Below are 20,668 nucleotides of genomic sequence, written 5' to 3'. Positions count from 1 at the left end.
TTTTCCTTTACATCATTAACCATAGTTATAATACCTGTTTTAAAATATTTGTCTGCTAATTCCACATTTGCAGCATTGTATAACAGGCCTCCTCCAATTGTCTTTTCTTTTGAGAATAGGCCACATTTTCTTGGTTCTCCATATGTCAAGCCATTGTCTATTGGATCCTGGATGCTGTGACTATTATGTTGTGGAGAATCTGGATTCCACTATATGCTGAATACTTTTTATTTTTTTAAGCAGACAATTAATTTGGTTAGATTCAAACCATAAACTTTGTCTCTTGTTGAACAGCAGCTGAAATCTCAGTTCAGTTCTTTTTTACTTAGCTAGACTGCTTTGCACATGTGTGGCTCAAGGCCAATCAGATTTGTGTAAAGTTTATTCACAGGATCTGGGCTCTATGTCTCTGACTCTCTCTTTTTTGGGGTGATCTTCCCCTCACTGTTGAGGGACTATAGTTGTCCAGAACTCTGTATTCTTATTCTTCCAATATGAAAGATGGTATGTTTTATATGAGAATTTTGCCCACCTCATACTCCTGCCAACTGCAGATTTCCCTCAAGCTAAAAGCTATAAAAAATAGGAAACTCATGTACAAGTGCCAACTTCCCTCTAGAGTCTGTCTGATTTTGTTTACTCCCTAGTGTCATCATTGTTTCTTGCATTTCATCCAAAGTTTATAGTTGTTATTTGCAAAAGGGTCAACTTGATATGAGCTTCCTTGGCCATACTAGTGAAACAGCTTAAGTGTACCTAAATCTAAAATCCATGTGCTGGGAGCTTGGGAAGATATAGAAAGACAATGTATAACTAGGTATTTCCACCATCACAAATTTTAGCTTTTACTTTTCTTTATTAAAACCGCTTCTTTAATGAGTCAAACACACACACACACAGAACCTCACAATTTAGGATAACTTAAGAAAGGACTGATGAAAGTCTGAGACATGGGTTTGTTTCAAGAAAATGATACATATATTCGAAGTGATAAATCTGAGCCTCAAACTGTGCTGAAAAAGAACTGCCTAGTAAGAGAGGCGTAAGTGTCTCAGGGAGCACGATTTTCCTAAAGAAATGAGAAGCATTTGTTATCAGAATATCACAGAATTTTAATGTGGAAAAGACTGTAGGAATGATCTAGTCCAAGCTACTCACATGTCTGTACATAAATTAATAATTCATTGATTCATTAAATAAACATTTACTGAATACCTATGGATTATGTGCCAGGCACAGCACCAATTGTAAGATGCACAATCATGCTTGCAAGGTTTTTTTCTTTGTTATCTCAGACTTCGTCCCTCAATTTTATTGACATTATTTTGACTTTGAATAATGTATTTGATAAAGAAAATTTTATCTCAGACACTGTCCAAATGATTGAAAATCCTTTAACAATGGAATCAAATTTTGTAAGATTTTGCTAGATTTCTTTTTGTCTCATTGAAAAACAATATAGGCCAGGCGCAGTGGCTCAACGCCCATAATCCCAGAACTTTGGGAGGCCAAGGTAGGCAGATTATCTGAGGTTGGGAGTTTGAGACCAGCCTCACCAACATGGTGAAACCCCATCTCTACTAAAAATAAAAAAATTAGCTGGGCTTGGTGATGCGTGCCTGTAATCCCAGCTACTCAGGGGGCTGAGGCAGGAGCATCACTTGAACTCGGGTGGTGGAGGTTGCAGTGAGCCGAGATTGTGCCACTGCACTCCAGCCTGGGCGACAGAGTAAAAAAAAAAAAAAAAAAAAAAATATATAATATATATATATATATATAAAATATACATATATATATATATATAAATGCAAGATTACATCTTTTGGGCCAGGATTGGGGGTTATGATTGTTTGTTTGACATTTATTTAGTGCCAATCCTAACATCTGTACCTTCTTTCTATAGCCAGTTCCCAATTTAAAAAAAAAAAACAAAAAAAAACTCAGACTTGCATGGGGTGGTTCATTTATTCATTAATGGAATATTTGTAAATACAAATGGAATTCAAATCATGGTCTGTAGTTCTGATTCCAAACTTGCTGACTTCTAAGCTAATCAGGACCAATGAGGAAACAATCGCAATCACACATATATTTAGTTGCTCCTAACTGGTAGCCATAATCATTTTTAGCGAAACACATATAGTGTTAGTATACAAAGTTCAGGGAAATAACATCTCGGATAGTTTGTTTCGTCAGTTTAGGAAGTACAGATATCTTCAATACTCCTGAGAAGTTGTTGCTTAATAAAGGTTTATAACATGAATAAACTATGATTCTGACATCAGGAGTCACATTAGAGTTAGGAAATGTGTTGTTACTGTAGAGGAAAGAAGAAACCTAATGATAAAATATTTTCAGAGCATATATTTTCAGCATCAGTTTTTATTTGGGTCACATTATTCTGTTATGATAAAGGTCTGTACAATTACTTCTGTTAAAAATTATTTCTTTTAAAAAATCTTGTTACATAATTTGAACTTGGTAGGCAATCAAATGCAGTATAATTTTACTTGCCAACAACGAAGTAAGCTTTCATATTAACAATTAATCAGAACTGAAAGGAATCCTAAAATGTCTGTATCATTTGTCAGCCACGTAAATGTCTCTATCTTTGGTAGGATGTAGCAAGATTAAACTCTTTTATTCAAAAAGAATAAGAATAACAATCACAAAGCAATTCTCAATATAGATATGGAGGAAATTGGAGCTCATTGTTAGTGGCTAGCAATGAATGGAGAGTTTTGATTTAGGAGAAAAGAGAACAGAAATGATATAAAAGTTAATTTGCAATTCTTCAATGCAAAGCGGAAGAAGGAAAATTAGACGTTTCACTTTAGAGTTAAAGAAGATTTGAAACTTAATATTGCTTTCAGATTCAAAATTTACATTGAACATTTTAATTACCCTCTGTGACACATTTAATGATTGTTCTTTAAAAAACAAAAGAATATCCAGCATATTTGGAAAGATTCCCTTTTATATTCTTGAATGGCTGTAATTGAGCTATGCTATCTTAGTTTCCTTTTTTAAAGCTTTTTGATGAAAGTTTTTTCTCAGGAAGAGAAAATTTTTATTGTGATCACCCATATTTACAAAACTTGGTAATATAATTATGTGGTTAATATCCATGGTTTCTATAGAGAAATATAAGATCTATTGTTCTCCCTTTACCAAACCAGAGAAACACATGATCTGTCTCATCTATCAGTAAACTCAAGGGGCCTTTTTTCAGGCCACAGCCAAGAGATCGAAATCGTGTGGCTGTGTGTTTGTTAGAAATCGCTGCAGTTCATTCACTCAGCAAGAGACCTGTCATCTTTAAAACAAGTCTATTCATCACTGACTACAAATTCAAGGCCTTCACAGCACCTGTTCTGAGTAATTATGTACTCACAGCTGAAACCTTTACTCATACATTTATTTTGGGGCTGAGCAGCTTTAGCTCTAGAGAACTGAGAAAAAACATCCCATCTACTCTGCACACTAATCTCCTTTAGGTGACCTAATCCTGAGTTCTATAAACCCGGGGTGCATTTAAACAAAATGTTTTGCTTTTTATCCGCAGGAAGAGGCGCTTCAGCGGGCACGTGAGGAAGAAGAGAAAAGGAAAGAAATCACAAGCCATTTCCAGAGTACCCTCACGGACATCCAGGGCCAGATCGAGCAGCAGAGTGAGCGAAATATGAAGCTCTGTCAGGAGAACACAGAGCTTGCAGAAAAGCTGAAAAGCATCATCGATCAGTATGAGCTGAGAGAGGAGGTGAGAACCACATCAAACAACTTAGAACAGTACATAGATCCAGATCTGTGTGCTAAAGGTGGGAACTTGGTTAATAAGACAGTTATGGCCAGCCCTCTCAACTGATTAATGTTCAGGATTGGATTTCCTTGACTAGCCAAAATGAAGACAGATGGTCTTACAAAATACCTGACTGAAAGTTATATGGGATTTCTTCAAAACTGGCATCACTGCAAAGGCAATAAATAGAAAGTGATAGGCTGTGGGCACAGTTTTCCTTGAAAATAATATTTCTCAGCCTTTTAAAAATCCTCTCTGTATAGCCAAAAATAACTCACACACTCCCTCTTAAGAATTGCCATGTCATCTAAATTAAGAGTCTGTATTCTGGCTGGGCGCGGTGGCTCATGCCTGTAATCCCAGCACTTTGGGAGGCCAAGGCAGGTGGATCAAGAGGTCAGGACTTCGAGAACAGCCTGGCCAACATAGTGAAACCCCGTCTCTACTAAAAATGCAAAAAAAATTAGCCAGGCGTGGTGGTGGGCACCTGTAATCCCAGCTACTAGAGAGTCTGAGGCAGGAGAATCTCTTGAACCCAGGAGACGGAGGTTGCAGTGAGCTAAGATCACACCACTGCACTCTAGCCCAGGAAACAGTGTGAGACTCCGTCTCAAAAAAAAAAAAAAAGAATCTGTATTCTATGTACCCTACCAGGCCAATAATAGTATTAATAATGTAATCATTGTAATAATAATGATATCATTTATTAAGTGCTTAGTTTGTATCAGGCAATGTGCTAAGTGCTGTACTTAACATACCATATGGCATTTAATTGTCTCAACAATCTTATGCACTAGATAATAATATATTATCCATATCTTATAGATGAGAAGCAGAAGCTAAGAGATTAAACCACTTACCCACAGTCACAAGAGGCAAAAGCCTTTTACTTTGAATAGGTTATATTAGGGGGATGATCAAGGTCTTTTGTTATCCCCTTATATTTTAATATTTAATGTATTTTTAAGATTCCAGACACCCTCTCAGGATTTTTATACACCATATTCCTTTCCCTATCCCACCCAAATTTTAAATCTCTGCTTTAAAATGTAACATAACATAGTCAAAGCGGCTCTGTTGGCAACTTGCTAAGATTTTATCAAGCACAAAACTGAGCCAACAGCATATGGTCGCAGTGGTTAGGTAAATCAAGAAACTCCTCACAGTAAGCCAAAATGCCATGCTACCATTTTATCTTGTCACGAGGATCAATCCTGCTCCAGAATGGAGGTTCAGACTAAAGAAGAAAGGAAGGAGTGAAAGGAAAATGTCCATACTTTTCAGAGAGATCTCAGATGGGAATGGGCTGCTATACTACTTGTATATTCCTGGGACTGGTTCTAAGTAAAGCCCAAGGGTAGAATTCCATGTTCTGTTTCTGATGGGACCTCCCAGTGACCAGGAAGTTATCCATCCTGAGGTAGAGTTGGAAGTTTCTCTTCACCAAACTAGTCCAGAGGTCAAAAGGTGTGGCGAGGTCTGCACATTTGCAAATCAATTTCTCTATGACCCTTGGCCTTGTCATCCCCACCAGAGCAACAGAGTAGAATTCAGGGGGGCTGAGGCCTCACTCCCAGACCTCGGACCACATGCTGGCACCCCAAGGCTTTCTCACAACACCAGAGGCAAGAATGCGGAGAATTCATCATGATACATTGCACAAATGTTGCGATTAAAAGTGGTTTTATTTTCACAGAAAGAGCCAAAATACCAAATGATACAACTGCAGCCCCTGTATATTGTATACTGATACATCATTGTCTGTGCTGTCTAGCATAATAAATAGCATCATATCTAATAGTTACCAAATGTAGAAAAATATTGTATGGATCTTTTGGCGTTGACACTGCTTAACTCTGGGTTCTCTACCTTTTATAGCTACCTTTGTGTGTGTGGTGCAAAGTTGGGGGGAGGGGTTCACCAATTTACAGCTTTAGTATAAAGCTGTAAGTGATGCCAATGCATTTATCCCTCTCTTTTTTAAAATCTTAAAACCTGGGGAATGTGTATTAATGTGAATTATTTTACTCTGCATTTTTAAGCACCAATAATAAACCAAGCTTTCTATGTATACTTTATTTTTCTTAGCATCTGGACAAAATATTTAAACACAGAGAACTGCAGCAGAAGCTGGTGGATGCAAAGCTTGAGCAGGCCCAAGAAATGATGAAGGAAGCAGAGGAGCGACACAAACGAGAAAAGGAATATGTACTTATTATTTTAGTCATTGTGCATATCTGGTCTACCTCAGTGTCAGAGACACTCTGAGCAAGCTGTTTTGTATTTATTTATTTGAGACAGAGTCTCGCTCTGTCATTCAGGCTGAAATGCAGTGGTGCGATATCGGCTCACTGCAACCTTGGCCTCCAGGATTCCAGCGATTCTCCTGCCTCCCGAGTAGCTGGGATTACAGGTGCCCACCACCACGCCAGGCTACTTTTTTTGTATTTTTAGTAGAGATGGGATTTCACCATGTTGGCCAGGCTGGTCTTGAACTCCTGACCTCAGGTGATCCGCTTTCCTCGGCCTCCCAAAATGCTGGGATTACAGGCATGAGCCATTGCGCCCGGCCGAAAGTCGTTTTTATAATGGTCAAAGAGCACTAGACTGATGGAGAAAGAGCCCCAGCTTCTATGGAGAACTAAATTAGCCAGCCCAGTCTGAGGCACTGTATCTACACTACTTTCTACATAAAATAGTCATTCATCCATTCCACACATATTTTTCAAGGGCCTGTTATCTACTAAGCACTGTATTAGGTGCTGGGACATAGCCGTGAACAAGACAGAGAAGGGGCATCTCCCACTATGGAGATTAGAGTCTAACTGGAAAGAGACAGGCAATAGACAAGCAAACAAGGGAGGGTCATTTCAGACAATAATCACCACTAAGGAAGTAAGGAGAAACTGAGAAGGGGCCAAAGGGGACGTACTTTAGATTGAGTGACCAGGAAGGCCTCCTGGAGGGGAGAATGCTTGAGCTAAGCCTTGCCTGATGAGGAGCTGCCACTTGGAGCATCGTCTCCAGCATCTGCAGCAGCAACAAACGCCCTAATGCTAGAACCAGTTTGGTGTGCTCCAGAAACAGGAAAAGGTCAGGGAAGCAAAAGCATGGGGGAAAGGTTCAAAATGAAGTAGGAGAGGTAAGCAGGGGCCAAACTGTGTAGCTTTGTAGGGCTTAAAAAGTCGTTTGGATTTCATTCTAAATACAATGGGAAAGTACTGGGTGCTTCTGCAAAGGAAATGATGGCATGATCTGCTCTGCATCTGCTAAGATTAATTTGGCTCCTGGATGGAAAATAGACTGCAGAGGGACGAGAGAGCAAGAAGACAGTTAGGAGGCCACTATAGCAATCAGATGAAATATGACGATGACTTGGTTTAGGGATATGGCAGCAGAAAAGAGGGGTGGAGATGGATGAAAGTTGTTTTCAATGTGAAATCAACAGGCAGTGCTACAGACCTGAAGCTGGTGACAAAGAGAAAAGGAAAAAGTCAAGGATGACTCCTAAGTTTTGGGCTGAGGAAACTGAGTGGCAGTGTTTATTGATATCTCATTAATCCCAAGCACTCCCCAAAAAGCTGTAAGGTCATTCTACAGATGAGAGAATTGAGGCTCCAAGAAGATACGCAACTTGTTAAGGTCGCACACTGCTGACTGAGCAAGATGTGTTTTGATCTTATGTGCATCTGTTCCCAAAGCCCACACTCTCTGTGATGGTGCATCACACCCAGACGTGTGTTTCAGAGGTATAAGTTGACGCATATATCTGTTGCTGGGGTAAGAGAGAGGTAAAACATGGTCCATGGACCAATTATTCAAATTTGGCCATTTCACATTTTGATCTTGAGCTTTTCATTTACTTAATATCAGACCAGAATCAATTCAATTGATTAGAATAGTAATTTTAAAATAATTTTTCAAACATGGCAACAAAAAGACAAATTTTGGGCAACATAATCTGGTGGACATTGGATAATTTCAAATCAGAAGTCCATGTTCTCTTAAGAAAAAGATTAATTTATGAAATCCATCTACAACCTAGCTCTGAAAGCAAGAAATAAAACATTCAATCATTATTCACAATCCAAGAGAACAGAAATTCCACCATTGGTGTAATTACCCTCTTGGGTAAAATATGCTTCCCGCAGGATATCGATACTTTGCTATATAACACGAGACATGAAAGAGAAAGAACTAGACAAAGATGCACATGAGAGACATTGGAGAGCAGGTTTGAGACGACCCAGCCTTAGCAAGAAACTAGCACCTGTTTTGGTTCAGCAAAACAGATTTGAGTCAAAGAGAGGGAGCTCATCTCAGTTCTTAGAAGCTAGCCACCTACCTACCTGGGTTGCAGCTCGGACACCTCCTTTTGGAAGCAATGAGATATCAAGTCACTCAGGCAGAATAGGCAGCCACCAGCCTCCCTCGAGGTTGGGGGTCACCAATCACAACAAAGCTGCATAGCCAGCTCACAATAAGCAGGCACAGTGCCACCACTCCCCTCAGATGGCCAGAGGGGACACTGTAGGGCTTCTATTCCACAGCTGCCCCAGTCCTCTCATAGGACCAGTTGGTTGCACTTCTATGAGAATCAATCTTCATTGCACCCTAGGAGGCATAGAGGAACAAATGCAACCCATTTTACAAATGGAGAGGTTGGGTCATGGGAAAAAGACAAACTTAGATGAGGAAAAAGAAGCTTTCCAGTTTTAAAAAATAATGATTTTATTGTTAGTTTTTTTCGTTCTGATTATATAAGTAATACATAGACCTCGTGGACTTTTTTTACAATAGGGATAAACTAAAAGTAGGAAATTTTAATCAGCTTATCTTCATATACAAGAGAAACTTCTTAATTGATAGCCTCCAGACTGACTAGCCAGATTGATCTCTATGTTCACTATTCTCTCTGTAAAACGCACTGACCGATGCCCACAGTATGCTGACTCGCAGGTGTACCAAGCCACTCTCTGGAAGGGCTACAAAATTTGCCCCAGTTTAGTAAGGTGGAGCTTACCAAGAATCAGCTCTTTGCACAAACCTTTTCTTTCCAATTGCACTTGCTTTTGTGTAAATCAACAGGATGTTACATAAACTGATGAAATATAACTATGAAAACAAAAAACTGTGCAAATTATGCTTAGTGCTTTGAAAGACTAAATGCAAGCAAATGGCAAAAAACAACTGTAAAACTAGATATGAGTAGGTATAAAAGACTGGGGGGAAGTGGAAAACTCTAGAGAATTATCCAGACAAGCTGCTTCATAAGTATTTTTAGGTTCTAGCACTATTGCTAAACACACACGCACACAAGCCTAACAACCTAGAAATCTTATATGGCACACTATGGATGTGATTTTTAAAAATAATAATAAAAACCAAACAAAAAACCCTCTGAACTCTCATCAGAAGATCCATACCCAAAACAAAGACCACAGCCCTACCTCAAAATTGATAAATAGACATTCATCTTAAGTTAAAATTGCAAGCTTATATATGAACGTGTCATTGTATGCCCAAATCACCTTTCCAATTTAACCCATCAGCTCTCAGGGGCCAGCATTTAGACCAATAGGTCAAACTTCTAACCCATATTTCTCAACATGTAATCCACAGGCCACCAATATCCAGACCATTCTGGGTATTTTCTTTAAGCACAGAATTCAGTCACACTCTGTACTTCCTAAATCGTATTATCTGAGAGGCATCTGCATTTTAATATGTTCCATAGGAGATTCTGATGCATGTTAGAAGCTCTGTGTCAGGAATCAGGGACAAAGACCAAGGATATACGTATTTCTTATTGTATCACATGTGCTACGGTGGAGAATAGTCTAGGAGAATGACTCTGGGTGTACTATAAAGAAACAGTTGTTGGCTAGGCACAGTGGCTCACGCCTATGATCCCAGCACTTTGGGAGGCTGAGGAGGGCAGATCACGAGGTCAGGAGTTGGAGGCCAGCCTGGCCAACATGGCAAAACCCCGTCTCTACTAAAAATATAAAAATTAGCTGGGCATGGTGGCAGGTGTCTGTAATTCCAGCTACTGAGAAGGCTGAGGCAGGAGAATTGGTTGAACCCAGGAGGCAGAGGTTGCAGGGAGCTGAGGTCACACCACTGCATTCCAGCCTGGGCGACAAAAGAGAAACTCCGTCTCAAAGAAAAAAGAAAAGAAATAGTTGCTGACAAAAGTGCACCAAGTGGGGATGTTCTGGAGAGGTTCCAGCAGAGGCTGAATGATTGTTGGCCAGGATTGCTAGAGAAGGTTCCAGAATGTGGTGGGAAGTTGAATTTTTTGTGATTCATACTTGAGCTGGAGACTTTTTTTTTTTTTCATTAAAACCACTAGTTTATAGTTGAGAATCCAACTTCTTTAGACCAATTATTTTCTTAGCTTTCTTTTTCTTTTTCTTCCTTTTTTTTTTTTTAGAAATGGAGTCTCACTCTGTTGCCCAGGCTAGAGTGCAGCAGTGCCATCATAGGTCATTGCAACCTGGGATTCCTGGGCTCAAGTGATCCTCCTGCCTCAGCCTCTCGAGTTGCTGGGACTGCGGGCATGCACCACCACTCCTGACTAATTTTTGTATTTTTGTATTTTTTTTCAGTGACAAGGTCTCCCTATGTAGCCCAGGCTGTTCTCAAACTCCTGGCCTCCAGCAATCCTCCCAGCTCAGCCACCCGAAGTGCTGGGATTATAGGCATGAGTCATCATGCTGGGCCTGGTTTTTTAAGCTTTCTTAGATTCTCTTCAAAGTTCCAAAAAATTACTTAAGGAGGTTAATGAGCAGGTTAAGTTTTGTAGACAAATTACAGCCAAATAGTAATCTAAAAGGCAAATCTGACCATCTTTCCACACACCCTCTCTTCTCATAGTTGCTGAACCAGGCGGCAGAGTGGAAACTTCAGGCAAAAGTGCTGAAGGAGCAAGAGACAGTTCTGCAGGCTCAGGTGAGGCCAGGCGGACGAGGCATGGGGGCGCTGTCCTCACTGTCCCCAGATAAAAAGGCTGGGGCCAAAGGTGGGCAGCAGAAGTCCTCCTATGTGGCAGGGGATTGGGGGATGGAGTTGCAAATGAAGAACAACTTCACATTTATTCGTATTTTTAAGTAAAAATAAAAGCACAATATTATATCTATGAAAAAGAAATGTTCTGCGCCAGCAACATCCCGTCAAAGGTTTGTTGACAGACAATAGGGGACAGTACGATGGTCAACAGAGTCAGCCAATGTCCAGGTTCCCATCTAGGGCTTCTTATTTCCACTGTGTTTCCCCTCTCATTGCCCTGTTAAGAAGAAAACGTAAACTGCTCAGATGCACCATCTATGACTGGCTATTCTTAAAATGTCCTCATGTTTTGATATTATTTATCATAAAAAGAAAATGAGGCCGGGCGCAGTGGCTCATGCCTGTAACGTCAGCACTTCGGGAGGCCCAGGTGGGCGGATCACCTGAGGTCAGGAGTTCGAGACCAGCCTGGCCAACATAGTGAAACCCCGTCTCTATTAAAAAAATACAAACACTAGCCGGGTGTGGTAGCATGTGCCTGTAATCCCAGCCACCCAGGAGGCTGAGGCAGAAGAATCACTGGAACTCAAGAGGCAGAGGCTGCAGTGAGCCGAGATCACACCACTACACTCCAGCCTGGGCGACAGAGTGAGACTCCATCTCAATTAAAAAAAAAAAGAAAAGAAAAAAAAAGAAAGAAAAGAAAAGAAAATGAGAAAAATAGTCACCACTCAAGTTTCTGTGCCATCAGAGGTTGACCTTGTCAGTGGTGAATGGATAGAAGTGGCAGGCAAGTCAGGAACCATTTTGATTTGGCTGCATGGCAACTTTTATGTGCTTCTATTAGACTCTGGGGGTTCCTATTTCAGACTCAAAAAAAGGGGGGACCATTCTGGACATTTATGCCACAGCTGACTCTGGAAGAAAGCCAGACCTACCCATCTTCCCCCTACCTGGGGCTCTGCCTGTCCTAAATAATGGTCCCTGTGGGTTCCAGGAGTACCATGCTGCCACAGGCCACAGACTTCCACTGCCCTGGGAAACACCCAAGTGCTAAAGGGACTGTGAGGTCACAGGGAGAAATTCACCGAAGGCACGGAAATCAGAAACCTTCCAAGTTGGGCAGCATTAATTTAAGATTTATAAATGTTTATATGCTGACAGCTGAGTACTTGTTCATTGTAAACACACACACACACACACACACACGCACACAAACACACACACACACAAATCGTGTTCATTGTAAAAGATAAAAGCAAAAAAGAAATTTAAAATCACAGATTATACTACTACATAGACAAAAATATAGGGAACATTTTCATATCTAGCCTTCTTAAAGTATATTTCTGCAATGTATATATAGCAAAGCAATAATAAATTATTTTCTCCAGTATGAACTACTCTCTGATAATAAAGAAGAATTGTCTTAATACACTAGATACATAGAAGTTAGAACTATAATGTGTCTGAAGCAAAGGGCCCAGAGTTACAAACTCAAGATCATCCTTGAGGCAGTCACGGAACTCATCACATCATGGTGTAGGATGGGTAGCTGACTGCCGGCTGTCTAGCAGAAGGAAAGGGGGTGTGACCTCAAGGAATCAAACCAAGGCCTCTAATTCTATCTGTGCCTCATTCACCACACAGAGCCTTGAGGGGAACAATAAATAATACTTGAAGCTGTGCACTGTTCACATCATCTGCCACATGCAATCTCTACTCCTCCATGCAAAATGAAGACAATCAACTTGAGCAGAGTAGATTATATTGTTAAACTGTGGGCTACAGAGTGATTCACTCAGCTGGCATCAGAATTGAGGCCTCTAATGACCTGTACAATACAAATATAAAGGTTTTGATCTAATTTCCCGCTTATACCCCCTCAAACTTAAAAAACCATCCACTAGGGGTTCTAGATTCACTATTGTTCCTCATTCATCCCTGAGTCCAGGCACGGGGTTAGAGTCCTGGCTCTTTTACCGAGAAGCTGTGTGACCCCATGCAACTCACCTAAACCTCTGTGGAACTAAATTTCCTTGTCTGCAAAATGAAAATGCTATAATGAATCAATGACCCTAGCCTGGAGTCCTGCAACCCCTGAGAGGCCTTTGACTTTTCAGCGTTTCCAAAACATCAGCATATAACGTAGCAGCTAATATCTAAAATGTAGTTGTTTCTGATATTACTTCACCTCTTGCTCAGCAACTGTGGATGGAAATTATGCCTATGTTTAAGTTTTTAAAAGGAAAATCAGTTAATGCATATGTAATATATGTAGTTGGTTTTCAAATCATGCATGCAAAGCATTTTGCTCAGTGTCTGGACCAAAATAAGCATAATTAATTCAACCAGTATTTACTGAGCATCTACTAAGTGCTAGGCATGGTTCTAGGTTTGGCGATATAATCATCAATAAGAGAGAGAAAAATCTCTGCTTGACTATTAATTAGTGTATGAACTAGTAGTATTATTTCATAGGTAAGGATTCAAATAAGGAAATATGGAAATATGAGAGGGAAATATGAGACAACAGGAATCTTTTTTTGTTTGTTTTTGAGACGGAGTCTCACTCTGTTGCCCAGGCTGGAGTTCAGTGGCATGATGTCAGCTCACTGCAAGCTCCACCTCCGGGGTTCACGCCATTCTCCTGCCTCAGCCTCCTGAGTAGCTGGGACTACAGGCACCCGCCACCACATCTGGCTAATTTTTTGTATTTTTAGTAGAGACAGGGTTTCACCGTGTTAGCCAGGATGGTCTTGATCTCCTGGCCTCGTGATCAGCCCACCTCGGCCTCCCAAAGTGCTGGGATTACAGGCGTGAGCCACCGCGCCCGGCCCAACAGGAGTCTTCAGTTGCAAAAAAGTTGAAGAACCACTAGAAAAGATGATCTCAAGATGCTATTCAGCTGTAGTTCATGAGCATAGAGAACTTCCAGAGCTGAAGAAGTGTTGCCCTAAGCTAAGTTGACCCCGCCTTCTCCATTGCCCGCAGTGTTCCACAGTGCAGGCAGCCTCACTAATTGCAAGAACCCTCCTTTGTCTTTCTTTTTTGTCTCCAAGTTACCTTTGAAATTCCAATAATTACTTAAGCCTCAAGAAGAAAATAGAAGTCCTGAATCCCTATGTGTAATCATGTTTAAACAAGCTCCTCACTAAAAAGTATCAACATTATATTTCTAAAACTTCTAAACTTTGAAAACAAACTCTATCACAGATTCTTTCACATAACACTCCAACACTTCCTTTGGTTTTACGCTGTCTTTAAAGGGGTGGGAGTAGCAGGAGGCCAAGGCCAAGGCCTCATTTCTAAGGTCTGGGCAACAGAATTATCAAGGACAGATTATGTTATTTTCCTGGAAAAGTCACTTTTCAGTCATAAGACAACTGCTGGCCAGTTGGGGGCAGGCTTCTCACTTAAGGAAGCGATGCCTGGCTTTCAATTATACAAGCCAAGGCAACAGAATTAATGTCAGAGATGATCAATGGGATACAATTGTCACTACAAAATAGTGTTCTTTGGATCAACAAGGGTGAAGACAGTAGCAGATGTGGGAAGTCAGCAATATCTGATGTGGACACAAAATACTGCCCAAGGAGAAAGATGAGTGGGTAAATTGTGGAAAGCATGTAATCAGAGTCTTTAAAGTCTGAAATCCTCCCCATACCTCTACAGGTGAGAGAAGAGCACTGCTGCACCTGTTCTTGTCATAGGACTTACTCCCAAACCAAATCTCACAGGTTCACCAAGACGATTCCTGGACACAGTTGTTTCCCATCTCTATGAATGTCTGTAATTAAAATTTGGTGCTCAGTGAAAAATTGATGCAATTTTTGTTGTTGTTCTAATCATAGAAGAGTTTGTTTCTATTTCTGCCTCTGGCAGGGGAAATGCTGTGCATGACCTCTGGATGTCCTTCCCTGGCTCTGTGAAATACCAAAGTGAGACTGGGAACATGACACACGAAACCAAACATGTATCCTGTCAGCACGATAGTGAGAGGGAAGACACTACCAAACAAATATTCATTTAGTAAACAAGAAGTACAAACGTTTAGGAGAGTGTTAGAGTTATCTGAGAAATCCATAGTTTTTGCCACCAGACAGAGAGGTCAAATAGGAAGAAAAGCAAAATGTTAGACTGGTCACTGGAAGGAAGAAATGGGGAATTGTTGTTTAATGTGTATAAAGTTTCCATTTTGCAAGATGGAAAAAGTTCTGGAGATTGGTTGCACCACACTGGAAATATACTTAGCAATTCTGAACTATACACTTAAAAATGGTTAGGATGGTAACTTTTGTGTTATGTGTATTTTACTACAATTAATTTTTTTAATAGAAAGCAAAAATGAAAACCATAACTAGAAAAAGCACAGAAGAGCTGGTGATGAATCAAGACACTACTTCTCAGAACTCTGGGTGTGTCTGTCTTCTCCATGCTCATGAGCCAGCAACAAGAAAACATAAGAAAAGGAAACAAATTAATACACCCAGTTAATACACCACAAAGAACATTCTGCCTTTTTCTTTTTTAAAGCCTTTACTTTGAGACACGATGGAAAAATCTAACAGGTACAAATGGAAAAGTAAGACATGATGACAGCCTTACCCAGTTAAGTGAAGACAATCAAACCCGAGGGCTTTTAATGCCTGTTAGCTCATATTGAGGCTGAAGTCCTGGGGGTGGTTGTTCTTGCTGATTCCAACAAGGCTGCATCTGTGAGATGGACTAGACACGTGCTCACTCCTGCCCCGTCTGTCTGCAGCCCGCAACTACAGTGCTGCAAGAGGGATTGGGAGGACCAGCTCAGGAGACCACAGTGTCTGAGGCCTCTATGTAACTCTGCTAGAGTTACTGATAAGTTGGAAAAAGAATGGGGAGAAATTAAGGAAAAAGTTAAAAGAGGCCGGGCTGAGAATACAAATGAAAAGATTTTTGTGATAAAAGGTGACCAGAATCTGCTGGGGGTAGTTGTTCCCACCCTAGGCCAATGGATGATGTACAGGATAGGTAGCCAGTCCCCAAGAGCTAACCCTAGGGCACAGTATCTCAGACCAAGAGGTCTGACCCATTTGTGGGCCCTGAAATTAATTCTGGCCCACAGTGGATTCCAACCAGTATTTTGAAAAAAAAAAAAAAAGAAAACACAGTTGAACAGAATATGTCAGAGTGCCTTGCACATGATTGGCTGGGTACAGTGGCTCATGCCTGTAATGCCAACACTTTGGGATGTTGAGGCAGGAGGATTGCTTGAGGCCAGGAGTTTGAGACCAGCCTGTGTGGAAAAAAAAAAAAAAAAAAAAAAAAAAGCCAGGCATGGTGGCATGTGCCTGTATCCTAGCAACTCTGGAGGCTGATGCAGGAGGATCCCTTAAGCCCAGGAGGTTGAGGCTGCAGTGACCTAGAATCACACAATTGCACTCTAGCCTGGGTGACAGAATCAGACTGTCCCTTAAAAGAAAGAAAAAAAAAACCACAGTAAATATTGTCTTATGCACCATGCGTGTGTGTGTGTGTGTGTGTATGTGGGAGAGAGAGAGTGTGTGTGTCTCTCTGTGTGTGTAAAACCCTAGAGCCCCTTCTTGGCCATGAATTCCTTGATGCCCCTTTACTCTGTCTTCTTTAATCTGTGTGTCAAGGAATCATGAGAAACAAATTTTGGTTCTGTCACATACTCACAGTACTAAATGAGAGATTTCAAAATGATGATCAGCTGTCATTTGGCTTTTCTTTGGATAATCTGTATTCTATGGAAATGATTTATGTTATCATTGCTGTCTACTGCAGTAAAATCTCCACTACTCCAAATTATTGGGGAAAACCCATTCTAGATAAGCAATTTTCTGGGCTCTAGGGGTTGTTTGACTCATACATATTCCCTCTCACACCCACACCCCAAGACTGGAAACTCTCCAATCTGCCAGCTTTCATTCAGGGTGCTTTCTGTACTTTAAAAAAGACAGTCTCACTGATAACACCAGTCGGTGCCTTCCTTCCAGTTGATAACCCAGCCTTCCTGGTCTATCCAGTGCAGCCAGGGCCCTTGTTTATTGATGGATGCTGCAAGTCTGCTTCTTCATACAAAAAAAATATGTTGTATGAAAATGTTATACCCATTTGAAGACTTGGCACTATTCTGGACACTCAAGAGTACCAAAGATTCATTTGAAAATTGAGGCTTGACCAATCTGACTCATCCATACTAAATCCTCTCTCATTCAAAACATGCTACCCTAATATTATTTTCAAAGACAAGATTTTAATATTTTATCACTGTCATTAACGATCAAGTATTTACACACTTTCCTTCCCTGTGTTGCCCCATTTCCACCCCGAATGCAAGCACTGGAATTAAGGACTTGGCGATACAAATGCTCCTCGCTATATCTCTATGGTGAGCCACATACTTGGCAAATGCAAACCCATACAACGCTTCTCTGCAAATTAAAAAAAGGCATCTCTTTTTCAAGACTCATTACTTCCATCTGTGGAAAACTGATGTAATAAACTGATTTTGATAAAAAGGGACATTTAACTGCTATTGGCTAGAATGCTATATTCATAAACATACAAAACTCTGATGTCTGAAACAGAAATGCCAACTGCCTAGAGTGGCGTACAACCTGCATCACGGCAACGGCCCTCGTCCGTGTCCAGCCCACATTGCCTTTATCACGTCTTTTCATTTGTCTATTTTTTCCCTTCCTTCAAGACCAAGTTCCATGTTTACCTTCTCCATAAACATGTGGCTCACATGATCACCTGCCACGCTCACCTTCTCCGATCACCCACTGTCCTTGATTGACTTTGTAGCCATTGTCCCATAGTCAAGTTGTCTTTGAGATGGTCTTCCCATTAGAAGTGCAGGTCCCTCAAATGCAGATCCATGGGTTAAATACTTTTGTACATACAGTCCGTGCACGTAGTACTCAATAAATGTTGATAAAAGTTTTAATATAATGAAATAACATTTTTTTCTTTTTTTTTTTTTTTTTTTTGGAGACAGAGTTTTGCTCTTGTTGCCCAGGATGGAGTGCAATGGCGTGATCTCGGCTTACTGCAACCCCCGCCTCCTGGGTTCAAGTGATGCTCCTGCCTCAGCATCCCAAGTAGCTGGGATTACAGGTGCCCACCACCACGCCCGGCTAATTTTTGTATTTTTAGTAGAGACGGGGTTTCACCATGTTGGCCAGAATAGTCTCAAACTCTTTTTTTTTTTTTTTGAGACGTAGTCCCACTCTGTCGCCCAGGCTGGAGTGCAGTGGCATGATCTCGGCTCACTGCAAGCCCCGCCTCCCAGGTTCACGTCATTCTCCTGGTCTCAAATTCTTGACCTCAGGCGATCCATCTGCCTTGGCCTCCCAAAGTGCTGGCATTACAGGCATGAGCCACTGCGCTCGGACTATTTTTCCATTTTTCTTTAAAGAAGCATTTCAATCATGCTCACTGGCCTAGGTTAATGTTGTAGTAAATAAAATAATTAAACATATTACTAATACTATATTGAGAATTCCTTTAAATAATGAACAATGACATGTTTTCTTCTGGAAGTATTCTGAAAGATCCACTCTTTCCTCTGTTCACAGCTCACTCTCTACTCAGGAAGGTTTGAAGAATTCCAGAGCACACTAACTAAAAGCAACGAGGTGTTTGCCACGTTCAAACAGGAAATGGACAAAGTGAGTATTGCTTATCACCAACAAAATATTGACATTTTCTATTTTGACAGGCAAATTTCCTTTGGTTTCCTTTTTCTCTCACTAAGATATTTTGGTGCATTTTGCGAAGTAATGAAATGTTTATAGGTAGGAATGAGGTTTGGGCTGTATTTTTAAATTGGTAAGTATCTAGTGAATTAATCTGAGCAGGAGTCCAAAAATTCTAGGTTACATTTTCACTCTGAGGAAGAATAGTTCTTTTTCTAACCCATGGATAACTTAAAAAAAAAAAAAAAAAAAAAGACCAGAGCTAGCAATTTAACATTATGGTGTGTATACACTGAAGTCAAAATACAACCTTCTAAGAATTAAAAAACAAACAAACAAACAAAAAAAAAAACTTTTGGCCAGATGCGGTGGCTCACGCCTGTAATCCCAGCACTTTGGGAGCCCGAGGCATGTGGATCACAAGGTCAGGAGTTTGAGACCAGCCTGGCCAAGATGGTGAAACCCCGTCTCTACTAAAAACACAAAAATTAGCCAGGCGTGGTGGCATGTGCCTGTAGTCCCAGCTACTCAGGAGGGTGAGGCAGGAGAATCGCTTGAACCTGGGAGGCAGAGGTTGCAGCGAGTGAGATCATGCCACTGCACTCCGGCCTGGGCAACAGAGTGAGACTCTGTCTCAAAACAAAAACACAAAAAAACAAAAAAACTTCTATATAAATATACAAAAGTAGAATGTTAGAATAGGAAATACCATCTTATAAGAACCTTCTTAGAAGAGAATTTAACTTACGTAATTAATGTAATGTAACTGACAGAGCCTTGAATGAGAAGATGAAAGCCTGAATTCAATTCTGGTGTGTTCTTTCTCATCAAGTGGTCTTACTCATCAATTCACTTAACTTCCTGAATCTAATTTTTTTTTTTTTTGAGATGGAATTTCGCTCTTGTTGCCCAGGCTGGAGTGCAATGGTATGATCTTGGCTCACTGCAACCTCTGCCTTCTGGGTTCAAGCAATTCTCCTGCCTCAGTCTCCCGAGTAGCTGGGATTACAGGCATGTACCACCATGTCCGGCTAATTTCATATTTTTAGTAAAGACGGGGTTTCACAGTGTTAGTCAGGCTGGTCTCGAACTCCTGACCTCATGTTATTTCCCCCTCCGCGGCCTCTCAAAGTGCTGGGATTACAGGCATGAGCCACCATGCCTGGCCTCTAATTTTTTTAAATCCATGCAGATACTACTTTCCCTGCCTAACTCACAAGATTGTGAAGTTAAATTATACATTTTGGAAGGGATTTTAACTTTTTACGTATATTTTTCAAATATAAGGTGCCAGTATTATAATTTAATGTAATGTTTAAAGCTTGTTCAGTGTCTTCCCAACACAAAATCAGCCATCAGAACTGTTTCTAAACAGGGATAGGCATTAATGGTTTTGAAGTGTAGAAAACATCCTCTTAAAATATATTTTTAAAATATTATGATAAATTTTACAATGAGCAATCTGAAGAAGATTGACACTTGTTAAATGTTACAGTTCTCCCACTTCAGAATGGAACTATCCATTTTCTTAATTTTTTTTTGAAATTCTAGCATTTTAAGATTGGAATAAATTAGAACAGGAAAAAGTGTTTTTCAAAATTATGTAGTTTTAAGAGTGGAATAAATATTAAATCAGGAGTTCTTAATCTTGGGTCCATTTATGGACATTAGTAGTTTATCTGAGAACTCTCTAGAAATTACAAAAAACAATGATGCACATATGCACATTTTTGTGAAGTGTGGTCCCATAGCTTTCACCATTCTTAAAAAGATTGATGACCTTAAAGTTTACAAACAACTGGCTGGGCGCAGTGGCTCATGCCTGCAATCCCAGCATTTTGGGAGGCTGAGGCGGGTGGATCACTTCAGGAGTTCAAGACCGCCTGGCCAACATGGAGAAACCCTGTTTCTACTGAAAATACAAAAAATTAGCCGGATGTGGTGGCAGGCGCCTGTAATCCCAGCTACTCAGGAGGCTGAGGCAGGAGAATCGCTTGAACTCGGGAGGCAAAGTATGCAGTGAGCCAAGATCACGCCATTGCACTCCAGCCTGGGCAAAAGAGTGAAAAACAAACAAACAACAACAACAAAAACAAAAAACAAGAAAAAAAAGAAGTTTACAAACTACTAACTAAATTAAAATATGATCAAA

At 40.5% G+C, this 20,668-nt stretch overlaps 1 protein-coding gene across 1 annotated transcript in view; it reads left to right on the top strand.

Annotated features, from left to right (window-relative positions):
- TXLNB (taxilin beta) overlaps positions 1–20,668 on the top strand; it is an 83,057-nt gene that overhangs the window by 56,908 nt on the left and 5,481 nt on the right. The window contains exons 6-9 of the mRNA XM_058430757.1: positions 3,566–3,760; positions 5,888–6,007; positions 10,679–10,753; positions 18,397–18,489. Coding sequence (XP_058286740.1) covers positions 3,566–3,760; positions 5,888–6,007; positions 10,679–10,753; positions 18,397–18,489 — 483 coding nt within the window. The remainder of the gene's footprint in view (positions 1–3,565; positions 3,761–5,887; positions 6,008–10,678; positions 10,754–18,396; positions 18,490–20,668) is intronic.

Source organism: Hylobates moloch, unplaced genomic scaffold, assembly GCF_009828535.3.
Source record: "Hylobates moloch isolate HMO894 unplaced genomic scaffold, HMol_V3 SCAFFOLD_2, whole genome shotgun sequence".
Classification (NCBI taxonomy): domain Eukaryota; kingdom Metazoa; phylum Chordata; class Mammalia; order Primates; family Hylobatidae; genus Hylobates; species Hylobates moloch.
The sequence above is the reverse complement of the archived record's forward strand: the minus strand, read 5'-3'. Positions and strand labels throughout refer to the sequence as shown.